At 45.8% G+C, this 14744-nt stretch overlaps 2 protein-coding genes across 8 annotated transcripts in view; one reads left to right on the top strand and one right to left on the bottom strand.

The window, feature by feature from the left end:
* Positions 1-1602, bottom strand: part of WDR26 (WD repeat domain 26) — a 28634-nt gene extending 27032 nt beyond the window's left edge. For all 5 annotated transcript variants that reach the window (XM_054194749.1, XM_054194754.1, XM_054194752.1 and 2 more), the window contains exon 1: positions 1247-1602. In XM_054194749.1, the coding sequence (XP_054050724.1) occupies positions 1247-1602 (356 nt within the window). The remainder of the gene's footprint in view (positions 1-1246) is intronic.
* Positions 1601-14744, top strand: part of CNIH3 (cornichon family AMPA receptor auxiliary protein 3) — an 87495-nt gene continuing 74351 nt past the window's right edge. Inside the window, exons 1-2 of one of the 3 annotated variants that reach the window (XR_008465333.1) lie at positions 1791-1861; positions 3039-3264. Coding sequence is in view for 1 of the 3 variants with exons in the window: in XM_054194756.1 (XP_054050731.1) it covers positions 1601-1861 (261 nt within the window). In the remaining 2 variants the exon portion in view is untranslated. Of the gene's footprint in view, positions 1862-3038; positions 3265-5319; positions 6786-14744 lie in introns of those variants that run through there. The other 2 variants (XM_054194756.1, XR_008465332.1) reach the window with 2 other exon arrangements.

Below are 14744 nucleotides of genomic sequence, written 5' to 3'. Positions count from 1 at the left end.
ACATATTAAAAGACTGGCTCCTTAAAACAAAATAAACAAACTCATGAACCTGTAGCCCTCCCCCTTTTACACTAAAAATAGCTTATTTACTGTGGTGTCGTCTATGAACAGTCACGAGTTGTCTGCCGCTGTAAACTTGCCTCTTGTGTCAGAAGCAATTTATTTTATGTACTGAGCTCTTTCTAGTTGGCCTATTCCACAGTGTGTTTTGAAGGCTTCTTTTGTGGTAGCTACATGAAGACTTTGCAGGATTTCTCTAGCCCCCTTCCAAAATCATGACATGTTGGCTTTAGCTTCACTCACGAAGTGAGCGTTGCGATTAAATTCTTAGGCTTCCCCGACTCCGCTGGGAAATTATTTTTCCTATGCTGATTTTGAGAAAGCGCCAACATACTTGTTTCTAGTCGACAGATAAGATTATTATCAAAAACACGTGTCCAGCACAAATCTGCAGAGGCCTTCGCCATCTACAGGGACGAAGGTTTTCAGAGTGAAACCAAACAGCCTATTTAAGTGGCAGTTCAGCCTGCGCTCGCTTCCTCCCAGCTGACAAGCCAAATCTTGGAGCTCATCTGCAAAAGAGCCGCTCCCCGCTGCCACCCCCCCCCCGCCCCCCAACGCCGAGCTGCGGGCTCCATTATGTTTACCAGATAACTTCTCCCCCACTAACACATTTGTATTGATCTGCCCTTATCGGTGTGCAACTCGACTTCCATATTGCCATCCCTGGCAGGGGAAGCTCCTGGGCCTGTCCCTTCACAGGCAGCCCGCCTGGTACACACCGAACTGACCGCCACGGCCTTAGAAAACACATCTCCGGCTCCATTTTTTTTATTTATTATTATTTATTTTTTATTTTGCGAGCGGGCCTGTCCCCACTGCTCTGCCTCGCACCCAAGCACTGGTCTCTCCTCTCTGGGGACTACTAGGCAGCCACAGGGGTAGTTTTTGCCACCAACCCCACTCTCCCACCACCTTTCCCCCCGGCAGGTCCCTTCCTCTCCCCCCGCCCCAGCTCCCCCATCCTCCGCGGGGACCGCCGGCCCCCTGCGACCCCACCGCCCCCTCCCCGCGGCGGGGCGTATGTGTGTGCGGGGCCTCCCCCGGCCCCACCGACGCCCTTCGGTCAGGGCGACCCGGCCGGCGCGGGGAGGGAAGGAGCCACCCCCCCAGCACCCCCTCCTCGCCCCCGGCTGCGGTCCCACTCGCCCAACCGCGGCCTCCCCCGGCCTCCGCGGCCACTTACTTGAGGCCCAGGCCGTGAAGGTGCTGCCCGATCAGCCGGATCACGTCCTCATCGGACTGCGAGAGCCGCTTCTTCTTCTTCAGGGCGCTGCCGCCGCCGCCCCCGAGCTCCGCGGCGGCCGGGCCGGGGCCCCCGGCGGCGGGCACCCCGTTGTTGACGCTGAGGCCACCGGGGCTGCCGCCACCGCTGTTGGCCGAGGGCAGCAGCCCGTTGGCGTGGGCCAGCTGGTCGCCGGCGGCCGTGCCCGCCGAGGCCTCGCCGTTCTGGGCGCCCAGGCAGCCCAGCTCCGGGCCCGCCGGCCCCTGCGGCGGCTGCTGCTGCTGCTGCTGGCCCCCTCCTGCCCCGTTAGCCTGCATGGCGCTGCCGACGCCGCTGCTGCTGCTGCTGCTGCCTCTGTGCGGGGCGGCGGCGGGGGCGAGCCCGGCGGGGAGCGAGGGGGACTGGGACGAGGTGAGGCCTGCTCTGCCCGCGGAAGCCCCGGGCTCTCCTGCTCCCTCCACCGCCGCCGCCGGGGAGGCCCGGGCTTTCTTCCGCGGGGGCGGGGAGGCTCCGCCGGTGTCCGAGTCGGAGGAGGAGGAAGCGGAGGCCAGAGTTTCCTCGCCGAGAGCGGCCGTGGTGGGAAGCCGGGGGGGCGAGGAGGGGGGAGGCGGGGGGGGGGGGGGGGGAAAGGGGGGGCGGCGGGGGTGAGGGGAGGCGGAGCGGGGCCCTGTGCCCCCCGGGGGTCCCGGAGGCAGCGCCGCCGCCCGCTCGGGGCTCCCTCTGGCGATGGCGGCCGCCGCTGCCCTGAGCCCCCGCCCGGCAGCCCCAGGCGCCCGGCCCGCTCTGCTCGCTGCCCGCTGGGTTTGTCTTCTCTCAGCCCAGCTGCAGCCTAATGGAGTCCGGGCCGGGACGTCACAGGAAATTCCTATACTGCCCCCTACACACACTTCCGCCGCCCGGGGCTGGGGGTGGGGTATGGGCCCTATAGGTGCCGGGGGGCGGCGGCGGGGCAGGCCGCGGGGTCGCCGCCGACGCCCCGACGGGGCCTCCTGGGCCGCCGCCGGCCGCCCCCGGCCGGGTCCGGGGTGGGCCGACGCCTATGGGGGGGACACAGGCGTCCTGCCCGGGGGATCCCGGGGGTCCTGAGGGTGTGCGGTCCCAGGGCGAGAGCTCGATGGCGGAGACGTGTGAGGGTGTGTGTGGTGGGCATGCACGATGTGCGCCCACCGCCCCGACACGTCACCGGGCCCCGTAATGCAGCAGAGGTGACCGGGCAGAGGAGGGTTACGATAATTTCCTGAAGCAATCTGTTTTGTTTTGTTGGGTTTTTTTCCTAAAAAAAAAAGCAGAAATGCTCAATGAATTCGCATTCTGTCGTTGGCCAAGTTGGTTGCTGGAAGAGTTTCGACCCGCTGCTGGTCTTGTCTTTTGCAGTTGCTGCGTGCATTGGCACAGAAGCGGGGGGAACATGACGTTTTTGCCGTAGATCTTCCAGAAACATTGAGAGTTGGGGCACATTTGTCTGGACAGGGTATCGGAAGACAGCTAGGCGTTTTGGGGGTCCCAGTCTCTACTCTGAGGTGTCTCCCTCCCATCCCCTACTGTGCGATGGAGGGGAAACTCCAGTCCTCAGCCAAGTCTCTAGTCAAAAGTCATGAGACGAGTGAAATCTTGGGTCTTTAAAAATAGTGTCTTGAAATAATACGTTGTGTGTTACTTGGTTTAGAGCCTGGAATTTTCATTTTTTATATTCTCAAGCTTTTCTCCAAAACCCAAAAGGAAATAACAGAACTTTTTTTTTTCTTAATGAAAGCTGAGATTAACATCTAATCATCTGCGCCTTCAGAAGCTGAGCTTTTAGGAGCACTGAAGGTTACCGACTTACGTTAAAATGCTAAGTTTGGACAACAGTGCTTTCTTTCAAGTGCAGTTTTGAAGTCTGGCTGAGGGAAACCATGGACCAGTCTGTGAAGAGACAAAATCCATGAAAGGAATGAAACCAGAGAAGATGACACCTCATGGAAGCCTTGGCAATTGAAGTAGGTCCTGTACCGTGTCCCTGTGTAGGGACCTCGGAAGGTGTTTGATGCCAGCTGAAGCACTCTTACACCAGAGAGAGAGGTTGGAAAGAGGGTTGTCACTGAGCACTGCCCAGGTGTGGCCGTAGGGTTAAATTCAGCATTGGTCTTCTGGAGAGAAACATGCTGATTTTGTCTTCCTTGGCTCACCAGCCATTGCCGGAGAAGGCATTGCTTGTGTTTTAGCCACTTCACCACTGCCGTATCTCCTCTCATCTCCATTGCTCTGTCTTTTCATCGTTCTTGGGGTCTTCTTTCTCAGTCCTTCCCCTCCCCAGGTGCCATCACTGAATCAGTAATTCAAAGATTTGAGTAAAGATGACAGGAACAGTACAGAGAGCAGCATAGACCCTGTGAAGGCACCTGAAAGTGAACTCTAAAGAGTAAGACTGGGTTTTCAGGAAGGTGAAGTTGCCCATCATTCTTTCCTGACCTTGTGCCTCAGTGTCCAGGGTGAAAACCCCTTCCCACCATTCCAGTTTGTGCCACTGTCCCTCCAGCTGCTTGCCCTGCTGCGCTGCCCTCGCACTGCCTGGAGAGCTTGGCGTTCCTTTGTCAGTCACTGCTTTTGGTACCTGCGTGTAGCCTGCTGCTCTCATGCACCAGCTGCTGTCTTGATGTCTCTGTGAAGAGTGTATCTGTGGTGAAAGAAAGGCAGAATCTCTTTACTGTAGCTGGGCAAGGGGCTCTATATACCTATCTGTGGTAGAGAAGGGTCTCACAGAGCTGCCGTTTCCCCCATTAATTTCAGTTAAAGACTCAGGGAGTAAGAGTAGTGTTTGGAGCTGAAAAGAACCGAAAAGATAACCTTTAAGAGGTACATATTGCTGCATTAATTGCAGTGAAAGTTCTTGACCCCCTCCCCCCTATCCCCTTCTCTGGGGGAGGAAATATCCCAGCAGAAACACAAAGAGTTGGAGTAAGAAGCTCGGTATTGCTGGGATGGCACAGGCTCTGGCTCCTGTGCCAGGGGGGCTGGGACACGCCATCGGAAGGTTTCTCAGGATCCCAGCTGATACAAAGATGTATAAGGGGAATCATTCAGAAGTTCCTGGAGCAGTTCCTGCTCCTTTCCTCCTTTGTCACCTATGGTTTTCCTAGTCATAGGAAAGGTTTTTCCCTCACGTAGGCCTTTCCTACTCATCAGGAGGGGTTCCCGAGAGACAGGCCTGTGGCTAGCAGACCTTCCTCCCTGCAGCAGGGAAAAGGAGAATCGGGAAAGGGGCAGTGTCAGTATGCTTTGGCAGTCTTTCATCAGCTGAGCCCTGATTTGGATCCTAATTCTATTCTGCACCATTATGAGAGAGAACAGATTTAACAGTGATCCGTATAAGCATGAAGCTTTTTGAGCAATTGGATGAATCAACTGTTAAATACAAAACACATCTCACTTGTGACCGAGGACTTTATTATAATAAAGAAAGTATGCATTCATCATATTCAGACATCCTCCAAGTTTCACAAATGTAGAGAATAAATGCAACGGTTCAGCAATAAAAATTGACAAACTTATCAACACCCAAAAGAGGAATTTTAAAGACAAATTTTGGCAACTTTAAATACAGCTGGCATAATATCGACCATGTTGCTAAAGTACAGAGGTAATACATAACTATGCAGAATATGTGCAATTCTGACTATATCATAATTCAAACAACTTCCTATTGTGTAGAGCCATATCTTTAATAGACAATATTTCAGAAACACTTCTTAGTTATCGTGAAAGTTTGGAAGACCGAAGAGACCCATCACTCCATATAAAAAACAACCAATGAAATGACCAAGTGTAGAACATGTTGAACATATGATATCTTTATGTGTAAGAAAACTGTCTTGGGACACTCTAGACTAAATATAAGTGCTTGAAAAGCAAGAAACATCTGCCTTTTCTAAGTCTGGAAAGTTGAAGAAAACCACCCTTCAATTCATCATTTATGGGTTGCCTGCAACTAATAAAACTTTGGCTAATTTCTCTCATTCTTTTTTTTTTTTTTTTCATTTTGTTATAGAGGATGGGGCAGGAAGTCCAGATCTGAATAATAGGAAGGAACTCTTTCATTAAGGGGCTGGGTTATTTTATGATAATCATATGAAGTTGCTTAAGCAGAACTGAAATATTACAAAATATTAGAGAAAATCCTGGAGACCTGGATTAGCAGTCAAAGCTGCACGGTGAAGATAATGAATCGTTTGATTCCCTCCTATCAGGTATATATGTGTATACTTTTCTTCTGCACCACATTTGAGGTTACTGGAAACAAACCAACTAACAACAAACAACAAAGGAAGAAAGAATAATTTAGAACAATGGCATTTTCCACCGTTTCAGCTAAATAAACTCTTGAACAAGCACCTGCATATGTTTGCAACTTTCTAAAGATGAGATATGGATGAAAAACAAGCACCTTCCTTAAACAGCATTTCTAGAAAGGATTCAACAGATAGAGGGTTTGTAAGTAAACAACAATGGACTGCGATTCCATCACTTCATGCAGAGGATGGTCGGTATTTTAGTAAAGGAGTGGAATCTGGAAAGCCAAAGCTTGGCTGGAGTTGCAAATGAAAAGAGAATGTGAAGGGCAACAAAAAGCGTTTTCTACAAGCACATTGGCAGCAAAAGGAAGAAAAGGAAGAATGTGGGTCTGCTGCAGAATTGGGTGATTTACCCACAACCACTAGGATTGAATTAAAGTCCACCAAATCAAACTGGGCATATACAAGTACACTGGACCAGATGGCATGCGTTTGAGCGTTGAGGGAGCTGGCCAGTGTTATTATGTGCTCGCTCCCTATGATATTTTGAAGGGCTGTGATGATATTTAGAAGGCTGCCAATGACAGAAAAAAGGCAAATTTTATGCCTTTAAGTTCAGTTATGTCAACGCCCCTGGCTTCAGGCTTAGTGAGCAAGGGGAAAGCAGATGATGCCATTTAATCTTGATTTTATTTGGGCTTGTGATAGTGTCTTCTTCAGTAACCTTATAACTGGGGAGAAGTGGAGGAGGTGGGCAGGCTATGTGTGTGAAAAACTGACGGTACCACCAGGCTTGAAGGGTAGCACCTCATTGGTTTGAAGTCTGACTGATGCCCAGTTAGGGGGGATCAGGAATTGATACTGAAGCAAGTCCTGTTTGGTATGGTCATCAGTGACTCGGGGTGGGACAGAATGCACCCTCAACAAGTTTTCAGCTGATCTCCACGCCAGACTGGAGAGACCAGCTGACGTGCTGGAGGCCACAGCTGCCATTCAGAGTAGCCTTGGCAAGCTGCAGGGGTGGGCCGGTGAGAACCTTGTGATGGTCAACAGAGATGAGTGCAAAGTCCTGAACGTGTGACAGGCTATCCTCATACACCGCTACAGGCTGAGAGCCAACTGGCTTGGGAGTGGCTCAGCAGAAAACGGGCCTGGCTATCCTGGTGGACAGAAGTTGTTCATCGTGGGAGTTAACACCTACAGGGCTGCATTATCAATATACCCAGCAGGTATGTGCTCTCTGTGCAGCGCTGGTAAAGTCACATTGGATATCCACTGTCCAGTTTTGTGTCCTCTGGCAGCAGCCAGTTCAGCAGAGGCTGCTAAGGTGGTAGGGGCTGGAGCACGTGATGTATGAGGAGGAGCTGAGTAAGTCGGTTTGGCTACACCAGGATCTAATTATAGTGTTCACCTTCCCTGGGGGAGTTATAGAGAAGATGGCACAAGGCTTCTGTCTGAGATGTGCACCAACAGGGCAAGAGAAAGGTGGCACAAGGCTTCTCTCTAGTTGTGCAGTAACAGGACAAGAGACAAAAGTGAGAAGTTGCACCCAGAGAAATTTGAACTGTGTATAAGAAAACAAAAGTTCAAAGTGAGAGTGGTCAAGTACTGGAACACGTTCCCAGAGTGGCTGTGGACTTTCCAACCATGGAGATACAACTAGACTGGACAAGGCTTTGAGCAACCTGCTTTAGCTTTGAAGATAGCCGTGTTTGGAGCAGGAGGATGAACCAGTGACCTGGAAAGGATCGCGCCCAACTTTAATTTTGCTGTGTTTATAAATACACCTAGAAGAATCCCTGTGGTATGGGGGGAACAATAGTGGTGACTCAATAATTGTCATGTCTCAGGGCTTGCTATGTCCCAAAGCTTCAGTAGGGACATCATGTTGCCTTGCAGATGAGCTCATATGGCAAGGGTAAGGGCATGAGTGCTATTGTTGTAACATAATTAAATATTAGGTAATCACACTGTGTCTTCTGTCCGCCAAATTCACATATGTACACTGATGCTGACCTCTGCGCTCTCCTGGGCAATCACAGCATGGCATGGTAACAAAATAAATGTCAGAAAGTGCTAAGGATTATATGTGATATGGAATGTCCTGTTTAATTCAGGATTTGTCATATTATGTCACAACTGTATATGGTCAATACAATTTCTCATAGGAAGAGCATACATGGCATGGTTTTCCCTGTATTTCTGTTGCCATAGGTGTCTTTCTGGATGTGCAGGATACCATGTATTGGGAGAAGTCAGACTTCTCTGTATAGGCAGACAAAACATGCATGTGCAAGAGGTCTGATGCTAGACTTGTACTTACTGTGCAACTTCTCTGAGCATGCACAGCAAGACAATATTGCATATGCTGTGAGTCTGATGTCAGACTTGCTCTGCATGCATGATTTATCTGTCTGGGACTATCCTCGATATCAGCCTGCAAAATCCGGCTGTGTATTCTGTGGTATATCAGTCTTTTTCAGATGTATTAGGAAGTTATGTGTAGCCAGGATTTGGAAAGATGGTAGGCCACCATGTCAGTGCTTTAAAGAGATCATAGAATCATAGAATGGTTCAGGTTGGAAGGTCATCCAGGTTAAAGATCATGTAGTTCCAGCCCCCCTCCATGGGCAGGGACACCTCCCACCAGACCAGGCTGCTCACAGCCCCATCCAGCCTGGCCTTGAACACTTCCAGGGATGGGGCATCCACAACTTCCCTGGGCAATCTGTTTCAGTGTCTCACCACCCTCACAGTAAAGAATTTCTTCCTAATATCTAATCTAAATCTCCCCTCTTTCAGTTTAAAACCGTTACCCCTTGTCCTATTGCTCCACTCCCTGATCAAGAGTCCCTCCCCATCTCTCCTGTTGGCCCCCTTTAGGTACTGGAAGTCCGTAATAAGGTCTTCCTGGAGCCTCCTCTTCTCCAGGCTGATGTTTCCACACTTGCAACCGACAGAATAACAGTGTGCTTGGACTTTTTTTTTTTATTTCTCCACATCTTTATAGGCATAAATGTTCACTCTTAACACTTACTAAATCCCTTTCTGACCATTGTGTGCAGCAGGAGCTGGCAGGTATTCCACGGAAAAGCCTAGCACTGATTTTGTCCCATGAGGCTTTCCAAGCCTGTTGTTTAGAGTATCTCCTGTAGTCTGTGTTCCTTAATATTAGCGTGTCAGTTTCATGGCCAGGGCTCAAATGGGTTATTGGTGTTTTTGTGCAAGATTAGATTTATCCTTCTATTGTTGCAGTTATTTTACTTTTCCTACTGGGGGGCCGCTCCCCTGCCTTTTACTTCTTGCTAGCTCTCAAGGCAATTATTATTTCAGGCTTGTTAATTGTGTCTGCCAACTCCCACAAAGCTCCTAGAGCCTAACCCCGAGTGGGGTAACGCACCACTTTCTATTGCCTAGCCATTGAATTAGGCCCTGCCTCTGCCAGAATGACATGTAAACTAGTCCTTTCTCTCTGCTTTTTCTGTTTTCTCTAGAGGGTTGTATTGCAATGAGCTTTTACACCTGGAACTAAAAATTCAAGACCGGGCATGTAGGCTGTAGTATCTCATATCCACTCTGGAATGGGCAGAGAGGGGAAATTGTTACGTAATCACCAGCAGATTATATCTTAACATTAAGCTCGTGAATAGCTCCTTGGAGCCCTCGGATTCCTAAGTAGTATTTTTTTCCTTCTTAATCCAGAATATATGGTTTTTCCAAGTCTGCATTTAAAAAAGCAAGTGAACTGCCAGACTCACCTTATTTTCTTTGGACAAGAGATTAAAGTTAGTGTCACAAGAATGTCATTGCACTATTATTTAAGTGCCCCTTATTTTAAGAGAAATTGTAGTTTCTCTTGCAACTCTATCTCTGCTTAAAATCCAACTTTCTGCACAAGCTTCTCCATACTTGTTGGCGCATGGTATTTACATCAGAAATGAAGAGCTACAAAGTTAGATAATAAGATTCTTTCATGTAGCTCCATACATTTACGTACTAAAAAAATCTTCACCGCTTCATCTCATTTGTCACCATTTTCCAGTACATCATCTCTGGCACTAATTCTCATACTTAACATCTTATAAAGTTTCAAACAGCTACTATAACAGAGAACACAAGACACCACCAATAACCCAGCACAAAAGTACTTCTTCCGCATGCTTCAAAGAGAATGTTGTTGCAGAACTTTACTGGCCTGAGATGCAGGAGGGGGAAACAGAGTCATGGCCCAACAGTATTGCATAGTGTCAAAGTCTCATCACTCGAGTTCTCAGAAGGACACTCATGCAAGACAGAAGTTCCTTCTGTAGCCAACAGCAAGCAGTAAGATATTAAACCCATGTGATCTGATGACCTTTAAACATTACAATTTCCAGAAGAGTTTATTCAGATCCTTTTCCAAAGGCTCCTAGTATCTTACAGTTGGGGTTTTTTGTGTCTTTGTCTAATATATTTGGGTCTTTGGTACTAAACAAATCTGATTTCTCAAATAGAAAATGTAACGTTCCCCAAATCTTCTAAAATACTTATTTTTTTGAAGAGGGTATGGCCTGTGGAATATAGGCAGAGATAGTTTTTACTGACACTTGTTTGGAGTAACTAATATACCTTGTTTGAGTCTTTTCCTCATAAGTAATATAGTCATTTCAAACACATGCAGATTAAACGTTTATGCTGTTGTGTCTTCTCTCTTAAAGAAGAGTGCCGAGAGGATTTCTGAAGCATGGCGTGATGGGTAGGCTTTACTGACATTCATTTGGCTGCATTACTCATTACCAGTTTGACTAATGGGAAGGACACCCTATATATTGTCATTCCTATTTTTACCCATGTGCACAAAATGATACCGTATACTCAATGACGTCTGTATAATTTTTGAATTAATTCCTAGTTTTCTATAAATACTAACTCCTTCTTTGTGAGCATCCCCTGTTTAATAGCACTTCTTAAGAACGTGGCATCTGAGAGAGGAGCATGTCCTGCTGGATACACACAGAACTGGGAGGCACGATGGGAAGTAGTTCCAGCTGGAAGGAGGAAAGGGAAGTTTTTTAAAATTAGGATCAGAAGCTTGGTCTTTTAAATATTTCAGTGCATGTGTAGACATACTTCTGTGGGTAGTACTATTCGCTGCGTTTTCACAGTTGGAACCTGGTATTATTAATTATAACAAATCTGTCACCTCGAAGTAACTACGTCGCCTACCATGGCCACTCAAAACCTCAGAGTGCATTCTGAAATGAGCTCAGGCTTTCTCTCCTAAAAACAAAGGCTCGTGTCCCTGAAGCTAAAAGAACCCCCATGTGTTGTCAGCAGTCCACTGCCAAAGACATGTAGTGCCAAAGACACAGCAGAACGGAACAAATTCCATTTTGCCAGGAGCGTTGACACAAATGCAAAGTAGGTAGCTTGATAAATCTGTTTTGCTGTTATTGTTGTAACAATGGCATTAGCAGGAAAACCTTGATAGAACTTTGTTGTTAAAAAACATAGTTTATGATATTCATCTAGCCTGACTTTATGTCTCTGTAAGTTGAGCACTTAGCCCAAGCTATTTTCCTAGGCTTCCTCTGGAAAGATGGAGGCACCCACGAAGGTGATTCATTCCAGATACTTATCTTAGGATGGAATGAATCACTTTCTGGTGTCTTTCTCCATTGACATTAGGGGGACCCTAGCCCAACTACATTAGACTACGTCACCAACGTCTAGATGAGTACAGTTAAAAGAGGTAAATTCTGGCCTAAATTCTACCACTGTAATGGTAGATTTGAAAATGCAAACAGTGTCATCATGGGTGAAAGATGCCAGTATGCCATTGACAGGCACAGTAAGTAATGACAGTTGAAAACCTAATGTGGCTCATGAATCGCATGCAGCTCAGAAGCCAATTTGGAGCTATGCTGTCATGTCACTTCTTCATCATCTGTCATCAGTCTTTAAGGTCATAATGGTTCCTGATACTCAACTGTGGGAGAATACTAGCCAGGAAAGGATGCTGAGGCCACCTGAAGAAGCAGCAGGTCTCTAAGGAGATCCTCAGGAAAGATCCTAGGATGATCTTCAGGGATCTCTGAGGATCTAGACCTACTACCTCCTACCTGGAAGCTGCTCCCAGAGCTCGCCATCCTCTTGGCTCTTCAGGGTGTGTGTCTTGTGGTTCTTGGGCCTAGCTAGAGCCTAATATATGCAGTTCATTAGATAGTGAAGAGTGGTCGCTGCTGCTCAATTAGTTTTATTGCTTGAAGAATATGCAAATTATTTAACTTCTTATAGAAATATTATGATACTTGCACAGGAGAACAAAACAAGATGAAAGCTTAATAACCTTTACTGATTAAAGGCAGTAGGCATTCTGAATATACATAACTGCCAGCATTTTCTTGTTATTCCCACAATCTCTTTTCCTTGGTAGAAACAAGACAAATTACAGGTATCAGCTATCCCATCTTGGAAATAAAGCTTTCTCAACAAAACTCTAAAATATGTCCTTTTGTTCCCTAAACCCATTCATTTAAATTTTATAAGGTCACTTGCCCCATAATGGGTACTTGCAATGCCTTCTTTGGCAAAAATTTGGTAACATTATTTCAACATTTAGAAGAGACTTAGGATCATCTACTTCATTGTTAAAAAAGCTTGGCCGTGCAGGTACCTTAAAATGTCTTGCATCAACACATTATGACTTCACTGAAGTCTTATGAGATATTTGATGCAAAAAATCTGTCTTTTGCATAAAACTAATATATTGTTGTACTACTTTTAGCATTGATTAAATATTAGCATTTTTGGTCAATATTGTTTAAAAATATTAATTAATGTTAACAAAATAAATGCCCGCTATTATGTGAAAAATAAGACTATGCTACTTTATATATGTTCTAAAGTTTGTCATAGGAATGACAATTTTAGCTATGCCTTTCAACATCTTTATATAGTTCTATAATTTTACCTACATAACATGTATACCTATAAATATTAATTTAAATTATAGATAATTTAATGTATGTAAAAAAGCCTATGGATATTTGGTCTGAATTTTTTCAGCTACAGATATTCTGAACACAGTAAGTTGAGGCAGATTCAGATTGTCAACAGAACTGCTTCCACGACTTAGCTTTTGAAACAAATCTTGAATAATATCACATAGTTATTGCACTATCAGGCAATTTCCAAACATGATTAAAATATTTAATTTTTTAGTGAATCCTTCTAGCAGGCTCAACCTGCTGAATTTTAAGTTGGGCCTTTGTAATCCCTAGGGAACAGTGCTACTCCATGTTTCAAACAGGAGCATTTTCAGGGGCAGGCCGATACAAAGCCTCTGAGATGGAGGAAGTTTTGCTGCTTGGATAAACGTAATCAAAATAAGATGTAGAAATCATGTCTTTAGTGATACTCAGCTTCTGATGATGTATGCTTTTCTTGATCAGGGGATGTGTATCAGTTTTCTTATTTCTAAAGATGTTTTCATCAAGGGTTGTCAGGTTCAACCATTATTTTTATTTGCCATTAGATTGGATTTCTGTTTGTACAGATCAGGCTGCAAGTTTTGGGGTTTTTTTTTTAGAGGTTTTCAGAGGCAGGAAAGAATATCATATTGTACTGAGTGACACTGACGTGCAAATAAATAACACTGAAACTTGGAAGAGTGTTAATTAGAAATTATTATAACCTGACTGACCTGACTTGGCATTATGGTATCTTGCCAAACTGGCTTTTTATTCTTACGCGTGTCTGATTCGTGTTTGTGGCGGGAAGCTAATGGTTTCATGGAATTGCTTGGCTTAATCCTCCTTTCTTTACACTACAGAAGTTTTATGTGAGGAAGAACAAGTAAAATCAGAATGAGGTTCACCAGGTATGACTCGTGGTGATTATCCTAAATAATATTTGGCATAGATTTCTATTTTAGTAAGTTCAAGTAGATTGGGCCTGTTATTTGTTTACTTAAATGAGATCTACGTTGGTTTAAGACTGGCTTACACCTGTGTAATTCTACTCGCTTCGGTGCATTTTTTTTGTAATTCGTATTGGAGTGAGGTCACAGTAGGGTCCATTGAAGCAAATTAGCATTTATTGACTGATGTAATTAATCAACAGCAACATAAGACCCAGCTTGCTGTAACTTCTGATCACGTTGCCATCCTTGTGGCTCTGCAGAAGAAGAGCAATTTAGGCGGCAGTAAACAAGAAGGACCGCTGTGTCTAGCTGGACCGGAATCTCACTTAAAGAGGTCCCTCAGTTAAAAGAGAAGCAGATCTTATCTTTACATCCGTATGTTCTACCTAAACATCAAAAGGCTATTTCTTAAAGTCTTTGAAGTCAGATGGGTCTAACACTTGACCTACTCTTCATTCCAGTTCCCGCAGGGACACTGGACTACAGGCTGGGGCTGTGGAAGCCGCAGGTCTCCTGCCTTAGCCTGCCTTCCCAGCTGTTTGCCGCGCTAATTAGCCAGGGTGGAGCGCCCTGATGACACACCTATACAGCATCTTGTTTTGGAGTTAGTTGGTAGGAGTGCTGCGTGGAGCTGTGCAGTCATATCCTACATTTAACTATAGGTTTATATGAGTAATAAGTCAGGTAGCTAACCCAAAGTTATTCAGAATATGTAGCACAGGTGATGCAAATACCAAACAAACACTGTGGGACCCCGCTCCGTGGCCAGTACTGTATTCAGTAATTGTCGGTGTGGTTTGACGTGTGGGGTTGTGAACAGCACAGGAGCATTCTCAATATGATGTATCATACTGTCCTTTTTGCATCTCCTGTTTTTCATAATTTTTTGGTAATATTTCAGGAAGAATTCCTGGAGGTTATTTTTTTTCCCTTTCCTTAGGAAGGTATGTGGTAGTAGCCACAATCTGACATTACATTACATTGCATTGCTTACAGTACATAAACACAATATTTTTAACATCCAAGTGCCAGTAATCTCTATAGGCCCAGGCAAAATGAACTCTACTTTTGTAGATATTTAGTACAAGCATAAAATGAATGTCTGTCCATGCCCCAGTAAACTTACAGTTTAGAAAGAGGAGACAAAATGGGAAGGTAACATGAACAGAACAGTTTGAATAGGGGGCATTCCGTTGTAGGTTTTTTCTTAGCGTTGGCATCACTCTTTCAAACTATGGCAAAGGAAGTTATTGTTGAGAAGTGATGGGAAAGGGAAAGGGAAGAC

This window comes from Rissa tridactyla, chromosome 3 (genome assembly GCF_028500815.1).
Source record: "Rissa tridactyla isolate bRisTri1 chromosome 3, bRisTri1.patW.cur.20221130, whole genome shotgun sequence".
NCBI lineage: Eukaryota > Metazoa > Chordata > Aves > Charadriiformes > Laridae > Rissa > Rissa tridactyla.
Note: the sequence above shows the minus strand (reverse complement) of the source record. Positions and strands in the feature narration are given on the sequence as shown.